At 36.3% G+C, this 19,116-nt stretch overlaps 1 protein-coding gene across 4 annotated transcripts in view; it reads left to right on the forward strand.

Moving 5' to 3' along the window:
• The window catches only part of PHKB (phosphorylase kinase regulatory subunit beta), a 194,282-nt gene that overhangs the window by 158,600 nt on the left and 16,566 nt on the right, over positions 1 to 19,116 (forward strand). For 3 of the 4 annotated variants that reach the window (XM_059999138.1, XM_059999139.1, XM_059999141.1), the window contains 4 exons: positions 76 to 157; positions 1,995 to 2,052; positions 4,208 to 4,298; positions 7,120 to 7,322. In XM_059999138.1, the coding sequence (XP_059855121.1) occupies positions 76 to 157; positions 1,995 to 2,052; positions 4,208 to 4,298; positions 7,120 to 7,322 (434 nt within the window). The remainder of the gene's footprint in view (positions 1 to 75; positions 158 to 1,994; positions 2,053 to 4,207; positions 4,299 to 7,119; positions 7,323 to 19,116) is intronic. The other variant, XM_059999140.1, reaches the window with a different exon arrangement.

Genomic DNA, 19,116 nt, shown 5'->3' on the forward strand with positions numbered 1-19,116 from the left:
TTTCATGATTAGTTATACCCTGTGGTATTTTTGTACCCATTCATTACAGTTACTCATAGTGATTTATATTTTCAGGACTGTAGTTGTCTGGCTAGCCAAGCCATCCTGCTGGGTATACTGCTGAAAAGAGAAGGGCCCAACTTCATCACAAAGGAAGGTAAGAGTACATGTCTAAGAGAACATTTTTAAATAAAAAGACCTCTCTATTTTTGAACTTATATCAAATATGCATAATGAATATCCACTAAAATGTTACAAATTATTTTCTCCTCTATTAAACCTTTTTTAAAAAAAAACTTTTAAAAGGAAAATTCATACCCCTTCTCTGATTGTCTGAATGGTGTTGGAACCTGGATTCTGCCTGTGACTGTTAACCTCTGATAACTCCGTAGTTGTTTATTGACAGTTTCTGTTTCCAGTTTTTTTTCTGTATGTTTCCAAGAACAATATTCAATCATTATAGCTATAAAAATTAGCTCCTTCATGGTCTACAGCAGCCATTTGAAATGGAACATGGCATTTAGTAGAATTGCACTCTCAAGACTGTTTACAAAAATAAATCATTCTAATCATGTTCATGTCCACTCTGCATTAAGGATGAAACCCAATTATCCCTGAAATCTACACTCATATGTTGAGTCACTACTCTAAGGAATCTTTGAATTCTACATCATGGTCTACCTCCAGCATTTGATAATACAGAATAATGTAGGATACATTTCAAGTATTTAATGTCTAGCTACTCAAAGTTTTTAGCTCATCTGAAAGTTCTCTGTCCAGAGATGCATATTGTTTAGTTAGATTTAGAAATTGAGTCAATATTCTAAACAGCAATGTAATTAATAAAACTTATAGTTCTGGTAGTGAACTAAACATAATTGTTTATTCAAATAAGGTCTACTTAGTTTTTGCATTATTGTAGCTAAGAGATAACTGGCTTGAGTATTATACAGTGAATTGAATAGTCTTAATTTTTTAACTTAATATTATTAAGGCAGAAGAACTTTAAGCAAATTTCAAACAGAATCCTTCATGTTTCTAATTAATCTTGAAACTCAAAGTGTAAACAGGATCCTAGTTATATTGAGGACATCAAAATTTATACTTTAAAACAATAGGATAATTAAAAAGCAGACATTTCATTAGGAACCTAGAATTCAGAATGGTTATTTTAGTAGTGCTTTAAAATGAAACAAAATTTATATAAAATAGTTTATAATGAAAATGTTGAGAGAATTATTTTTTAAACCATTTTTATAAACTTGGGAATAATATTCATCTGTTACTTAGATATTTAAAAGACTTTAAATGTTTTAAATCTGTGAAACCTTATATATTGAAAATCATAAGCATCTACAGAATCTGAATATAATTTTATCCAATTTGTTATAAAAATAAGTTCAGGGTAAAATGATAAAGATCTTGTCCTTTACCCTTGTTTACCCTTTTTTGTGCTCTGTCCTGTCACGTGGTTAATTTACTGACAAACCAGTCATGATGCCAGACCACATGTAAATTGCTCCCAAAGAATGAAACCCAGTGGTATTTTTTGAGCACTGGTATATGATCATGCATATAACAGAATCACCATAAAGTTTTTTTGAACAAATAAATGAAGAATTATGTATAGTCAGTCTATAGTATTTGTTCAATTTGCTATATTCTGTTTTTTATTTTCTATAGTAAATTAAAATAACATTTTTATTTATTAAAAACATAGATTGTGTATTAAGAAAACAGTGAATTTCAAGAAATAAAGTACTTATTCCAAATCATATACTCAAACTAAGTAGTAACAAGGGTTGGAGACATTCACACTATATATTTGGGTTACATATTTAAATATGTCAGGTAGTTCAGAACATTAATGGATGGATGTATTAACTCTAATGGAACAAAATGAAAATTCAAGAGTGTTTTTTTTTAAGGGGAATAAATGTTATGCATTTAATAAAAAGCATTTTTCAACAAAGACTCTATTATCTGATGTCTAGGTACCGTTTCTGATCACATTGAGAGAGTCTATAGAAGAGCTGGCAGCAAAAAATGTTGGTTCGTATTAGCGTCCTTGTCATTATGTTTTATTTTTATGTTTTCATATTCAGTATCCTAAAGGTAATGGACCAGTCTTAAAGGTGGTTATTCATCCTAATTTTTACTTTTAAACTCCAAGGTTACAGCACTGTGACTCAGCCTACTTTCTAAGAATCTGCCTACATTGCATTTTATCATGGCTCTCCCAAGTTATTAAAAACATGTCTGGGAGTAAAGACACCCATAGGAATAGAACCTGGAGAGGATGCACTGGAATGATGTTCCAATGGCTCTTTCCTACCCTGCACCTCCTCTGTCCCAGCAAGATGCTTTAGGTTCTAATTTGTATTTGGGAAACTTGTTCTGTTATAGAAGGTCATGAAGAGACCAGTGTTTCATTTAATCACAAGCAAAAAATAATATACTTAGGAAATAGTTCTCTCATGACTTAAGTTGAATGAATCCCAGTGACTGTAGTTGCTTCATAACAAGTAACTGATACGTTCTGCAGAGGTAGTCTCTTCCCAGAGACTGAAGAAAAATTAGGTAAGTTGAGATAAGGTTGTTTTATTTCACAATGGGGTAGGTATGTCTAAATGCATGCCATCTTCATTTTTGAAGCAATTATAACAGTTTTACTAGCAAAATCTAACATTTTGAAATTAAGAGTATATAAATATATATATATTTTTAATAACCCATTATTATCTAATTTTGAAAAAAAAGTTTCAAGCAGTGTCATAAGAAACTCCCTTAACCTTGATGAGCCTGTTTTCTAATCTCTAAAATAAGGGGATTAGACAAAACAGTCTCTTAGCAGTATTTCAACTCTATGATTTATAATAAATATACCATTCCAACCCAGAAGAAATTATGTAATAGTCCTGTGGTTAAGTCTCAGATTTTCACTGTAAATTCTCAGCACAGTAAGGCATGCAAACCAATAGGTGTTGCTTTTTAGTCAGTAAATTTCAAATGTGGTCTATAATCTTATCTTCGGTTAAGCAAACCTGTATTTGCTTTATGTTTAATACTTATATTTTAGATAAATCATTAGCAAACATTTAGAGTCCTGACTGTTATGTTTAAAAGAACAAACTCCTGGAAGTTTTATTTACTGTATTTTCCCTTTTATGGCTTTCCACTGACATACCCAGGTTGGCGGTACGCTACGGGGCTGCATTTACCCAGAAATTTCCTTCCTCTATAGCCCCACACATTACTACTTTTCTGGTACATGGGAAACAGGTAACATGCACAGAATGTGGAAACTCAAGCTGCTTGAAATGTGTGGGCTTATTTGCGTTCTGAGGGTTAAATATGTCTTTTGGTCTTACAATGTGTGGGTGAAAGCTTCTCTAAAAGTGTTTGTTTCACTAACTTTATCAGATATGACTTAATTTTCTACTAGTTCATCTATGTTGAGATTAAGCAATGTAAGTGTTTTTTATTGGTCAGCTCCCATAGATGTCCTGAAATACAAGAAAACAGTTTTAAACCTACATTTTTATTTTATTTTCTCCATCTAAAAGTCCCACATGAATTTTTACTTTTGAGGGGGCAAAAGTGTCTTATGTATTGCAGGTGCTGTGCTTAAAAATCTGTTCTCCTTACAGTCTAAGACTTTTTCAGAAATGTAAAAATAGCAGTGTGAATTCCTTCCTCCAGCATTCTGGCAAGAAAAAAAATACTGGTATTTCATTGTATCACTTCCTAAAATTGAGTACTAAGTGAGTCCCCTGATCCAGGGATTTGGTTATGTAGGCACCGAAAGAAACTTGATTTAAAGCGGGTTATGGGAATAGAGGGCATGTACCAGTGACAGTCTTAATAATGAATTTTTTAATGCAAAATCAGAATAATCAATTCTTCCTCCTGTGCCACTCCCTGCCAAAGGGATAGTTAGGCTCCCTTTTCTTTCTTTTTAAATTGTTAATGGCACAAATAATGCTGGTGGCAGAGGTGAGGATGAGGTTATCCCTCCCTAATTCTGGTTGGTCCTACAGTCTGGGAGATTTCAGCTGTTAGGTCCAGTGTCTTGGGGTCATTGTTTCCTCCATATTATTACATGAGGACCTAATTGTGTATATTTTTAAGTCTCCCTGTTCAAGGGCCCCACTCATTCATCATTTAGATTTGTCAACCTCTGGCCTGCTCTCTTCTTCACCCCCAGGTCGGTGGTGCGCCATACAGCAAGTCTTTTAAGTAAACTAGTGGACAGCCTGGCCCCATCCATTACTAATGTTTTAGTGCAGGGCAAACAGGTAAGTATCTGATTTTCAGACTCTTCGTCACAGTCACAAAGGTTTCTGGGCAGGACCCTGGCTTTTAAATCTGGCAAGCCTCAGTGTCATAGGTCTCTCACAGTCACGGCTCAGGCATTTCTACAAAAGGCTCCTTCCCCAAGCAAAATCTAGTCTTAAAGATGCACAGATACTAAGTATTTGTGCTGCACCTCAGAGCTTTAATTTTCAACTTCTGTGTTAACTTGAGATCAGTGAAGATACTGACAAAGAAAATGGTATGATACCTACTAAAGCACTCCAGACAGGCTTAGGATAGGTAGAACAAAGACAGGGAGCAGTGAAGGGCGCATTTTCCCTTCTCCTCCTCTTAAGATTCTTCTCCCCCTTAGAAATGCATTGACTCCCCAGATCCTTAACCCTCTGGACCACCTCTCCTTCCAGCTCCTCCCCTCCCACCAAGGCCAGCTCTTGTCATCTTCTCCTCACAGAGCCATCTCCAGTTAGCAGTCCCTTTCTCTGGGTTCTCACAGTAGGCCTGTGACACTCCTCACAACCTGCCCTGGATCCCAGTTCATTTAAATGTGTGTCTCTCACCCCAGGGTAGGCCGTGAACCCCCAGAGGTCATGGTCCATGTCTTGTCCAGCACCTGTCCCAGTGTGCCCAACATGGCCTTTGAGAGGCACTTGGTGAATGTGGGTTGAATTGAGCCTGTGCACGTGGCTATGTGGAGTGGAATATGGCTGCTCATTTTTTGTTTTATTTTCTATAAGCTCTAATTACCTGGCTGAATAATCATTTGATTGGAATGAAAACCTGCTTGCTTTCTATCTCTCCTTTGGGAGTATGTGTGCTTTGTCATGTCTTCCTGATAGTTAACCTAGGGATATAATAATACAAAAAACTTTAACCTTCTCTGATGGAATCAACCCATTGTTCATATCTCAGGGCTCTTAACTCATTAAAACAGAAATGATTTCATCTTGACATCTAGCTTTTGAAAAGTTGAAAGAATATTTTATTCTGTAATATTTAATAACAATGAAAAAATTATTGTACTAATAAAAAAAACTCCTAAGAAAAATTTAAATCACTTTTCACATATGTTATTTTCTCCAAATTATTAAGAGGTAGAATTTTCATTCTCATTCGTCAGCTAAAAAGACCAAGACACAGGTAGTAACTTATGGGGTTCCTTTCCTCACTGCAATCCTCAGATCCAGCCACAGAGTCCTGTATTGCTGCCTTGGACTGAGCCACCCCTTAAAGAAAGTAAACAGGCTTTGGGAAGCTATTTTTCCTTGGATTTTAGGCCCCTGTAGTATATCTGAAAATATAGTTAATTCTACGATGTATGAGAAGGTTTTGATGATCTCTGAGGTCACTGGCACCTGACAGTTGGAGAGGAGGGGTAGGTTAGGGTTGGTCATGTCCATTCTATACACTATCTAGAGGGAGATTACAGCCTGTGATTCTGAGATTCTGTTCACAGAGCAGAATCCTGGAGGCCTTGGAGCCTGTCCTGAGGCTGTGGCTGGACCATTGCCCACCAGACCAGCACATCTCCCAGGGAAATAGTCACTTACAGAGCTGGGTACCTGGGAGGCTGACAGCTCTGCTTCAGGTGTATGAAGTCCATTCATTCACTGCATCTTACACTTTTACAAAAAAGAAATGAGAATGGAACATTCCAAGTTTGTAATTGCTTATTTATGAAATTCCACCCTGAGAACTGAAGTAATATTGTTTCTACAGAGCACTTTCAGATCATCTCAAGCTCCCTGGAATGAAATAGTGCTTTAGTCATCATTGCTTCCGGAGGCAATGATGTGCCTTCTGTTTGCTTTCTTCTTTACAAGATGACATTTTAATAAAAGTAATCGCACTTGGACTAACTGGTTGGTACCAGTTGTGTTACAATAAACTAGCAGTTCTCAGTTTTCACTCCATCACAAAGTTGGGGCAGAAGACACCTGTTCTGCCTTCTCCCCTCATCTCAGAAAACACAGGGCCCTTTGATGTCCTCTTCTTTTTCCTGCATCTTATAATCGTGCACTGTACAAGGAAGAGAGTGGGAGAGGGGTAATGAGGAGGAAGGAGGGGCTTCAGACTTTTCTGGGAGGCAGAATGCTAAGGCGAGAGGAGAAGGGGGGAGCAGAGTATTTATTTCTCTTGCCCAGGCTCAACAGCACTCTTGGCTTTGAATTTTCATTGCCATTTCCCTCTGTGCTTTCTCATTTCGCAGGCTTGTGGGCAGTCTTGTTTATTCCCCTCCACAGGCCAGAGATACATCAACAAGTATTTCAGCACTCACTGAAAATGAGTGCTTAGAACTATGCCAGGAAAAGTGGGGCTACACTACAACTCTATGTCCTTACACCTGCCTTTGAAAAGATTACAGTGTTGTTAAAGAGTAAACACTTCCACATGAGAAACTGTAAAAGAGGTGAAGGATATACTCTCAAACATAGGCTGTGCACTAAAGTAAAACTAGTCAATGTATTCTGGTTTCTCTGGGGGGTTTCTAGTACTAAAGTCATTCAGAATAATTTTATCTCATTAGTTATTTATATTCCTTCCCTGATTTTATCCATTCACCTCCACTCTCCTAACCAGGACCCTCACCTGCCCTTGTATTTCAGACCAGACTGAACCATCATGAACTCCAGTGGGAGTCATGCTTTGAAAGCCATTTTAATAAGTAGCAGGAACAGTTATTCTACCTAATTCCCTAGCTTGCATAGAGTAATTTCATCCTGCCAGTCATCCTGAGCCTTGAATTTTTTTCTTTTATCTGTTAGTAGCTAGGACATTTTTACAATAAAATTCTGCCACCTATAGGTAACTCTGGGTGCCTTTGGACATGAAGAAGAGGTTATCTCTAATCCTTTATCTCCAAGAGTGATTAAGAACATCATCTATTACAAGTGTAATACCCATGATGAGAGGGAGGCGGTCATTCAGCAAGAACTGGTCATCCATATTGGCTGGATCATCTCCAATAACCCGGAGTTATTCCGTGGCATGCTGAAAATACGAATTGGGTGAGTAAAGTACTTTGCATTTGCATAAAGAGAATTGTTCAGGTGGTCCTTGGCCTCTCTGAGTGAAGTGCTGCCCCAGATCTGGTGGGTATTTAGGAAAGTGCATCTTGCCCTAAGTCATAGAGACAACATCTGGTGGTATGAAGAAATAAATACTAGTGGCCTGAAAAAAACCCTCCTGTTAAACATATTTAACTCCCAACATGAGATGTAGGGGAATAACTCTGTTCTCTGGTAAAATCAAACTCCAGGGGTTTAAGCAGGTGTATCATGTTAAACAATAAAACAAACAGACAAAAACTCCATTATGCACAATACTTGTAAAAAATCCTCTAAATAAGTGGATAAGACTTAAGAGAAGAGTGGGGTTTTTTTAGTAAAATTAGGTGTCAGGAGGACACACTCAAATAAAAACTTGGTCCTTTTAAGAATATTCTTCTGTATCCATTTTCTACCAAAATCTAAATTTTAGTCATTAAAATTGTAAGTGTTCTGTTTGGAGAAGTTGAAAGTAAGGCTCTGGTGATCTTGAATCTTCTTAGTCAAGCACTGTGTGAGGCAGTGCAGTAAGCACGTGACCAGGCTCTGGCATCCAGCGGAACTGAGTGCAAGTGCAGACCGCCACTCATCATCTCAGTGGCCTGAGGTCAGTGGCTGAACCTCCTTCCTGTTTTCATACCAGCCTCATTGTTTTGTGTGAGGTGAAACAAAATAATATGTTTAAAAGGCCTGCCACAACCAAGTAAAGTACAAATGAGTCTTTTCATTTTTTTAAACATATTTTTGATTGTATTGAATGCAGGTATCATGTGAATATGTTCTAATTGTAAAAAAGTCAACAAAAAACAATACTTGAGCATATAGAGTAACCTAATATGTGGCCAATTTGGGGGATGATCAAGTGTTTGAAAAGACTATGTAGCCTGTCAGGCGCAAATACCTGTGAATGTGTGTGAGTGTGAATAAGTGTTTAGCTTGCTAGTTGTATAATTAGATCATCAATATCTTTACTATTTCTGTCCTACTTGACTTTCGATTGCTGATAAATTGTAAAATGTTCTCCTGATTATGAATTTGTCAATCTCTCCTTGCATTTTTATCCGTTTTGCTTCATATATTTTAAAGCTTTGTTTTTGTCCATGTTGCCATGTTTTAACAATGAATCTTTCCTTGTGTCATTTATTTTGTAATTGAATTATTTTTAAAAAATTATTTTTAATTTCAAGCATCTACAAAAGTATAGAAAATAGTATAATAAAGCCCATACTATTACTCAGCTTCAACAATATCATCATATGGCCAATCTTATTTCACTCATACCCCCCCACTACCTACCTCACCCACACTCCCGTCTAGATTTAAAGCAAATCCATCATATCATTTAATCTGTAAATACTTCAGTGTGTATCTCTAAGACATAAGGACTTTTTAAAAGCATAACCATGGTCCCATTACAATGCATGAAATATAACAAATGAATTATTTGTGTCTAATATTACTGCCATGCCTGCTTTCTGTTTTTGTTTTTATTAGCTTGGTATACTGTCTTCCATTCCTTTACCTTCAATGTTCTTTTTTCATTTTGTATAGATATGTCTTTTATATTTAACATTCATGCCATATTTACTTTTAATCCAGTCTGATTATCTTTTAATAGAAATATATGTGATATTTGTGCCATTTCATTTATATTTTGACTTATTTCTACCATTATATTTTGTTTTTTAGTTACCATGCTTTCTTGTTGTTTCTTTTTTTTTTTTTTCCTTTCTTCTATTGCTGGATTGATTTCATTTTCCCTTTCATTTCTTTGTTTTAATTTTGCATGTGAGTATGAAGCACTTTATGTAAAATGATTACCCATTTTTTCCTTCAAAAAATTACATTAAAAACTAGTTGCTTATTGGAAGTATCTGAATGCCTCTCGTTTCAACAATTCTCATTCTAGGAATTTAGACATACTTTAACAGCAGTCTTCATTTCATGCTTGTTTGAAATAGTGGGCCATACAATAAAATGCTGTGCAGCCATTACAAGTAACAAGATAGAGTCAATATACTGATATTTATAAATGTCCAAGATAAATTAAGTAAAAAAAAAAGTTGCAAATATATTGTTCTATTTTTTATAAAAGAACAATAATACTGTATATATATATATATTTATAATATATATGTGGAAAAATATACATAAAATCGGTGTCAGTTATTTTCTCTGGGAGAGTTCTACTTTGTAAGTTATGTTTTTCAGTTTTACTTAAATTTTTTTAGTTGAGGTTATTAGTTTTTAAACTGTTTACCTGATTTTAGTTAGAGTATATTTCAGGTGCGCTTCCCATTCTTTATCTCCTCTTTCTTTTGATTGAGAAATGAACTCACTCTGCATAGAACTTGACCTTCGTTTTCATCCCTTAAAATAATTCCTTTCAAATATTAGGATGTATTCCAAATCAGTTATAAGAACTGTGAATCATATCCTGATTTTTCGGTCTCTGTTAGCTCTAAAATTTTCAGCTCTAATTCTTGACTATATATGAGGATGCAGAAATGGGTCTTTCATGTGAGTTGTCTCTAAATGAAAAGAGGTGTGATTCTTTGTATCCATACAGGTATTAAAAGTACTCTGTTGTCACAGATTCAGGCATTTCTCTGAGGCTGACTAAGAAGTATAGGTTATAACTCTTCCAAATCATATTATTTGTAGTAAATGTTCTATTCAGGGGACTCTTTAAGTGATAGTCATCCTTACGGTGACTTAAGCAAAGGCTTAAAGTAAAAGTTAACTGTTCCCCAGGATTTTACAATGCTGTGTTTTTCAGCCTCTAAGTAGATTTTCCTTTACTGCTTATTCAGCATTTTAGGCTAATTTATGTTCTCTCAAAAATCCAATGTAATTTTCTTCCTTGAATCCATCTGACCTGAAGCTTCTTTCTCTGCATGGGAATGAAGTATGTTTAGTTTATTCTAAAAATAGTTTTCTTCCTGTTTTTGTATCTGCTGTTCTATATGTTCAGTGCCTTCTGTGAGAAATAAAATACTCTTTTTTTCTCAAACTGTCACCCGAAATAAAAATGTCAGGACAGAGCATCTGACTTAGTATCTAATGATAGAAAAAATCTAATGATAGAAAAAAGCCTCCTAATGGAGAAATTTGCCGGGAAACTTTATTCACTGTCCTGAAACTCATCCTGGAATTAATCGAGGCATTATATTCCCATTGTGGGTATTAACATTGTCCCTGCCCAACTTATTATATGTATTTCCCCCATATGCTGGACTCACAGGGTCAGCTCTAAACACTGGGACATTGTCAGTTGGGAAGGAGTCTGATTTTTTTTAATTTATTTATATTTTTAAAATTTACTTTTGGCTGTGTTGGGTCTTTGTTGCTGTGCGCGGGCTTTCTCTACTTGTGGCGAGTGGGGGCTACTCTTCATTGCAGTGCACGGGCTCTAGGTGCACGGGCTTCCGTAGCTTGGCTTGCAGGCTCTAGAGTGCAGGCTCAGTATTTGTGGCACGTGGGCCTAGTTGCTCTGCGGCATGTGGGATCTTCCCAGACCAGGGATCAAACCCGTGTCCCCTGCATTGGCAGGCAGATTCTTAACCACTGTGCCACTAGGGAAGTCCCGGAGTCTTTTTTTTTTTTTTTTAAATAAGAAGTAATTTATTTAAGAAATTTACGTCTGCTCAGGATAGAAACCAGATCTTCTCTTCCTATCTGTATTGTGTTCTAGCCCACAAGAGATGTTCAATAAAATTTGACAGATTGTTTAATATATAGGTTATAAGTAGATTCAGGTAGTTTGCCTTGAGCTAGTGATGGGGAATTTAGGAAAAATAAAAGCATGGCTCTCTACTCAGAGAAATAAAAGACTCTTTTAATTTTGATAAATGCGCTTGGTTTGTACAAGTCATGTCCTTCAGGAAATGACAAAGTTAAACAGGGCCTTGTTTATATGAAAATTTAATCATACATATAGAGAATAGAAGGATGTAGCACTTTCTCCACTTATTAATGGAATGGTGCAGTTAATCATATCAGGGCATGGTACAAATTACCTTATAATGGTGCTTCTCTAATCAGCATTCCCTGTAAGGATCTAAGGGGATACATATGTGAGTAACATGTTGTTTTTGCACTCAAAAGTTTACTCTGGTGAACGGTTTCATCCTCCTTTCCTCCTCCATCTCCATAACCATATGTTATTTATTGCACACCTATTATATGCTAGACAGTATGCTAAAAATACTTCATATATATTATCTGATTTAATCCATACAACTTTGAGGTAGTCACTAGGACCCCCATTTTAAAGTAAACAACTTGAGATTCAGAGAGCTTAGGTAACTTAAATCAGTAAGTGAAAGAACTGGGATTTATACCCAGGACTGCCTGACTCCAAAGTTCTTGTTCTTCAATCTTAAATACTTTGTTCATGTTTTCACTTATGTATAGTGTTGCTCTCTTTTAAGGGAGACAGGCCTTACTGTTTGTTTCTAAAACCTTATGACCTTTATGGTACCTTCTACATGATTTCAGCCTATGACCCATTTTACATTCAAGTATTCATGTAGCAGCTATGATGTGCATTGTCTCCTGATGGTTTTTGTCTTTAGTTTGTCAGTCCTCCAATCTAGGATCAGTATTATTTAGTATTGTACAGTACAAGACACACCAAGGAGGCTGAACAGTTACAAATTAACAAACATAAAAAATAAGATTTTTCCCCCTTTATTCATCATGAGACCAAGAAAATAGGGATGATTTGGAACTAATTCTAGGTTAGCCCCTTGTACAGTGCAAGAGATATATTAAGATACTATGAAAATTCAGTGAAGTTAAGTAACTTGCACTTGGTCACAATACTAAGAACCATGATTTGAACCTAGGGTGAATGACTCCAGAGTTCATGCTTCCCCATCCCTCTTCCAGCTCTCATATATATAAAATAGGGAGGCTGTCCCTGCTTTGGCTTCTTCATTGGTTTGTGGCGGTTCTGGGTAAGGAATGTGAAGGTCTTTTGCAAAGGATAAAACTTAAACAGCATTGCTGTGACATTTGGTAATTTGAGGTCCTCTATCTTGTGGCATTTGGAGAGCAAGTACCTCTGGGGCTTTCTTTCTGCAGACTACAAATCCCAAGGAGGAGGATCCCATGCCCCACCCACCCCCTCCAACAAACACACACATACTCACCCTTGTCTTCCAGTCCTAGGTTTGCAAAGACCCTCTGCTCCCACAAGAGATGTTCACCCTCGAGGTATCCCTTTCCACCATAGTTGATTCTCCTTCAAGGCCCAGTGGAATGATCCCAAGCATTTCATAAAATGAAACTCAAAATCCCTTTTGGATTCTCTGCTGCCATCTGACATGGTCTTACCCCACCATCATCTGGTGGGACCTCATGAAGCACATGGCAGACTCTGAAAAATTGTACTGTGGGGACTTCCGTGGTGGCGCAGTGGTTAAGAATCCACCTGCCAGTGCAGGGTACATGGGTTTGAGCCCTGGTCCGAGAGGATCCCACATGCCGCGGAGCAACTGAGCCCATGTGCCACAACTACTGAGCCTGCGCTCTAGAGCCCGCGAGCCACAACTACTGAAGCCCGCGCACCTAGAGCCCAGGCTCCACAAGAGAAGCCACCGCAATGAGAAGCCTGCGCACCACAACAAAGAGTAGCGCCCACTCACTGCTACTAGAGAAAGCCCACGTGCGGCAACAAAGACCCAACACAGCCAAATAAATAAATTAATTAAATAAAAATTAAAAAAAATGTTCTCCTGTGCCTGCCCATGGTGCTCCTCCACCATATTAACAGAAAGGTTTTGGAACCCTGTCTCTACTCAAGGGATATCTAACAACCTCAGAGAACTGCAGTTATCCTGTCTGTGAGGCTTGTGGTAGTGCCCTTCTGAAAAGAAAAAAGATAATTTTGTATCTTTTTAATATATTTTTATTGGAACTTATTTTAAATAAATTTTACTCAGACCTCAGCTCCTTAAATGAACAGCTTCCTTGCATTTACTGCTAGCAGCAAACACATACTCTATTTATGTTTCTTTACAAAATTTACCTGGAATTAGTCCCTGGAAGGTTTTGCTTAAAACCTTGCTTAAGAGCAAATTATTCATTTATAGAGTCCTTGAGTGTCAAATTTCTTATAAATTGTTGAGTTTCTTGCTCTTCTAAGTCACCCGTTTGTATTTGTAGCATGATTTTAAAAGAAAGAAGGGAAGGGATTTATAGAAAACATTTTTTTAATTTCCTTACAGGTTAATTAAAGTATTTCAGACTCATTCATATCTGACTTTTTACTGTTGTTTCTATCTTTCAAATGTTGATTATGATTAAAGAGATTGATAGTTTAGCCAGCTTTTAACACCATATTCCTCCTGAAATGCTAACATTCATTAGGCTGAATGGACATAAAAAATAAGAACATTTGTCTGAGTCATGGTACATCTTACACATAATTCTCCTGCACTATGTATGCTTGTATCTCTCTGTTTTAACCTCTCTCTCTGAGGTTTTTGGATTTTTAAATTTTATTTATTTACATCACCCACTGCCTCAATTGCTTTAAACCAATACCACCATGTTTCTTTTCTCTTTTTCCCAAGGTTAATCCTGCCAATGCAATTTCTTCAACATTACTGCTATCAGGCACTCCAGTGAACAAAATTAACCTGCTCACAGGAATGGTATTCTAGTGTGATAATGATTTGATTTGCTGTCTCATTGATTTGTGCTCCAGCTTTCATGTTGAAATAGATTAAGTTCCTGACAGGCCCATTACTGTAAAGACCTCCAATCAACTGCTTTCTGTTCTAGGTCTATTATTCAGGAGACAACCCCTGAGCATATATGTTATCAAGTCTTTTTCATCCCTGCTTTTCATACTGCCAGGACATCCTCTGTAAGCCATTATGATCCATGCATGTCTTGTCTTCTAATGCCCACAGCTGCATCTGTGGATCACACATCCAGTGCTTAAGAGAAGTCCTTTGGTGTCATAGGTACCAGACCATAACATTGCTTGTGCAGTAAAGGAAACAGGATATAATTGCAGCTCTGAGTTCATTAGCCTGGTTTGATACTCATTCATAGTACTTTGCTTTTGCCATTTGATACGAGGTAAAGAAGTGAGATGATGGAGTTCTACCTCTATTCTGTTATGATTAGATCAGAGGTAGAGTGGGTGAGTGATTTCTCTCCAGTTACCAAACAGGAAGCTCACTTTGCCTCATCAAATTGTCTCCCTCTTTGTATTAATAGGAATCAAGCACAACAGTCCCTTCTTGCAACTTTTCATCTCCTGTCATATAGCTTAGTAAAATGTTTGCACAGTTATTTGTTCACGTGTTTAACAGTAAACTTGGCAAATACTTCTTAGTATCTTGAAATAACCTCAAAATGATTATTTTAAAAATTGTTTCTTGCTGTGGATCAGTGCTATTCTTTATAACATTTTTTCCGAAAATGTCAGCTGTTCTGATTTACCAGTGATGTCAGGTTTCCATGTACCTTATTTTATATTTCACTCCTTAATTGGGGCAGGTTGGAAAGGAAAATGCCAGTACATACACAACATGCTAACCAACCTCACATTAAGAGAGTTTTTAGAAGGATAAACTTATTCCCAGGACTGTATAGGAATACTAGGCCACCTCTTCACATTTTTCCAGCATTGTGGAGGAATTCATTGTCAAGTCAGACCATGCTACATTTGAAGGTTGATCTGGTCAGTAGTGTGCATCTGCCTCTCTCTCATTTGCTTATTGTCAAATAGAGCATGTCGCTGGTTCTTTAGGCAGACTGAATTTATAAGGATCTGGTCCAAGAATAACCTTCATTCTTTTGACCTTCCACAGTTGCTTGCTTGCTTGCTTTCCCCATTTTGCATTAAGTGCTTTTACATTGGAATTGTCAAATCAGGTTTGGTGACTTTGTCAGCAGGAATGAGGGTAAGAAGCCAGATTTTCCCATGCAAAGGAATTAATGCTCTTTTGTATTAGTAGTTCTAAAAATGGATTAAAATGTCTTTGATTTTCTAAACTGTGTGACTCACTTGGTTATTTACTTTCTCTAAGTGTCTGTTCATATATAAGGCTATTTGGCTGTTTCTGTTGTAGTCTTTTGAAGAATTCCAAGCCAAACAGATTAACTTGGCCAATATTTTTGAATGAATAATGTATTTTTAACAATCTGCCAAATAAGTTAGATTCATTTGTGCTCAAATGAACCTTCTGGGACTTCCTTGGTGGCTCTGTGGTTAAGAATCTGCCTGCCAGTGCAGGGGCCACAAGTTTGATCCCTGGTCCGGGAAGATCCCACATGCCGCGAAGCAACTAAGCCCATGTGCCACAACTGCTGAGCCTGCGCTCTAGCCCGCCAGCCACAACTACTGAGCCCACGTGCCACAACTACTGAAGCCTGTGCGCCTAGAGCCCATGCTCCGCAACAAAGAGTAGCCCTCGCTCGCCTCAACTAGAGAAAGCCCACATGCAGCAACGAAGACCCAACACAGCCATAAATAAATTTATTTTTTAAAAAAAGTCATCTTCTTTCTTTGGTGGCTGCTGAGTACAATGTTTTCTATAATTTTCTCACAGAACTGCTGAGATTTTGTAAATAGAAGCCAGAGGGGAAATTTTTAGATCTCCAACTATCTTTGTTTATGGTACTGAAGGTTTTAAAAGGTAAATGTGATAGATAATGTTTACTTTTAATAACTCAAGTTTTGGGAGGACCTTAAAAAGTAAGTGTTTTAAAAAATTTAGTTACTTATTTTAGAAGAGGACACCTCCTGAAGTGAAATCAATGAGGCACTTCTTCCAACCTGAGTTTGAGAAGTCAAATAAAAGGAGTTTGCTAACATAATTTGAACATAACAATTGAACATAAAAATTGAACTCTATAATTTCAAAAGCATTTTAACAGCTTTAACATAACATTGTCTTACTTATTCCTCAAAATAATTTCATAAAATGAGCTGAACAAGTAATAGTAATACAGTATTCCCATTTGAAAAATAACTTGGAAATGGGGTTCAGTTGGTAAGTGACAGAATTGGTATCCAGGTCTGTCTTCATTGTTTTTTCTTTTCACTAAGAAAATATTTAAATGTGTAATAACAGAATAGTTTGGTAAATTCCTATATACCCATTATTTAAATGGGTATAAGCAATTGTTAGTAATTTATATTTACTATATTTGCTTTACTTTGTTTTGGCTGTAAATTATAAAGGAAATTTACAGCCAAATGACATTTTGACGTTTACCCCTCAATATTTTAGTAAGTATATATCTAAAGTAAGAAAAAGGACATTTTCTTAATAAACACAGTACCATTATCACACCCAACAAAGTTAGCAATAATTCCTTAATATTACCTGGTACACTGTTTTTATTCATATTTCTCTAGTTGTCCCCAAAATGACTTTGTTTTAAAAATACCAGGGTCCCAAAGAAGGCCCACACATGGCATTAGTTGCTATATCTCTTAAGTCACTTTTAATCTAGAACAGTACCCCTTTACCCCATTTTTCTTTTCATGACATTAAGTTGTTTGGGGACACCAAAAGGCTGGTCTTTAGATTTTCAATTTGATGTTCCTTCTATTATACTAAGCTGCCTCAAATGTAAATTTTAAATGTTAAATAAAGAAATAAAATAATAAATAGAAAAAAATTTTGTCCAACCTATAAAATTAAAAATAGAATTTTTATATTTTAAAGAGAGTCCATGGAGCAGTTTATTGTAACTGAAATGTTGCTGTAACAACTAATTAGGTTTGACATAAATACACTACCATGTGTAAAATAGATATCTAGTGGGAACCTGCTGTATAGCACAGGGAGCTCAGCTCGGTGCTCTGTGACAACCTAGATGGGTGGGATGGGGTGGGGGAGGGAGGCCCAAGAGGGAGGAGATATAGGTATACATATAGCTGATTCACGTATCATTGTACAGGAGAAATGAACACAACATTGTAAAGCAATTATACTCCAATAAAATAAATTTTTAAAAGAACTAATTTCATAAGCAACTTTAACATCAAAACATCCAGAGTAACTAGTAACTATATCCTTGTGACTTTTATGCTTGTATAACATTTTGATTAAATGTAGTTCATAATAATGAAGATGAACAAGTAAATAAATTCTAGTCTTTGGCAATAATACAGGTTTAGTCCAGTTTTGCTTTTCAGCTGATTAGAGAAGTGCAAATTATGCATCTTAACTCCGTTACATATTCTGTTGTTGCACATATCAGAAAATTCACGAACATGTAGTTTGTTGTTTGTAGATACCTTGTCATCTTTAGTGTTCTTACCAAAGAGCAAGTATTAAATATTTGTCATGTACTATCAATAGTAATAGTAATGTTATATATTTTTTAAATTATTATATTCTATCCTTGTGTATCTCTCATGCCTTTATAATCTATCTCAGTGTCATGCAACATAGTCTGCATTTGACTGGCAGACTAGTTAAATTCCTAACTTCCAGAAATGGCAACAACAAAGAATAGTGAAGAGGATAGGAAAAAGAGCTGAGAGTTGCCTTATCAGAGGGATTGGAGCAGTCACAGGAGACACACTGCCTTGTGGCTTATGGCCTGGCCCAGTGGGCAGGGTGATATGCTTGGTTGATATTACCTCCTGCTCAACTGGAAATGATTACCATTTTTCTTACCATTTTTTCCATTGAGAGAGAGTAAAGTCATTCCATGAGGATGCATCACTGTTGTTTTGCAAACCAACCTTGTCAGAAAGAAGGACTTGAATCTTTTGATTATTTCCACCTAACATTTTCATCTCTGTACCTGCAATAACCTGTAGGCAGTCTTTCAAAGAAGTGTATAAGAGAAAGATATTGAAATATTTGGGCACAGTAACTTCACCACTTTAAATCTTTGTTGCTGTAACTAGATGTTTCTACCTGTGGGCTGGCTACACAGTACCCCCTTTGGGAGACAAAGCCTGGGTGAATGAAGACATGTTCTTTGGAGTTCTCTGTCTCTGTTTGTTATTCAGTGTTCACCAAAGGATTTAAGGATAAAGCACAGGAATCTGCTGTGTAAAATTAATTCCCTAGCTTTTCCTAATGGTCTGTAGAGTTCTGGTTCCCTAAGGCATAGTAGTATTTCCTGAGTTTTCTTTGGTTTGCATAACTAGTTTATCCGAGTTCTTTCCTCAGAATACAATAAATGAAATGAGATGAAACTGTAAAAATACTTACTAAAAGCTTCTCAAGTTAAATAATAAAATTATTTACACATAAAATAATGAAATATTTTAGGCATTTCTAGGCACATAACTACCAGGCACACAAATAGTACTCAATAAATGCTTTCCTAAATAATCACATTAAAGCTCTTTCTGTAATACAAATGTGTTTTATGAACAACATTTAAATATCTATTAAAGAATAGATTCTTCTGAAATCTACTGATTAAAGTATGTTCTCTGATATGCTAGTATAATTAAGTTATAACTAACTGTGTGCCTGTATTTCAAAGGCAGGTATTTCTCCTCTGTCCCTTCCAATTAATGACTACAAAATAAATGAAGTAGGTAAAAAATACTTGTCCTTCCTGGGAAAGGAATGTGTATGTAATAGCATATCTCAGCCCATTTCTTAGAATGATTTATTTTTATCCTATTTGTTTTTTTCATATATCTAGTATTAAGAAAATAGTAGTGTGGCAGCCACTACTTATCAATCTCATTTGGTAAGAACCTAAGTATCTGTCTATTTTCTTTTTTTATAAATTTATTTATTTATTTTTG

This window comes from Delphinus delphis, chromosome 20, assembly GCF_949987515.2.
Source record: "Delphinus delphis chromosome 20, mDelDel1.2, whole genome shotgun sequence".
Classification (NCBI taxonomy): Eukaryota; Metazoa; Chordata; class Mammalia; order Artiodactyla; family Delphinidae; genus Delphinus; species Delphinus delphis.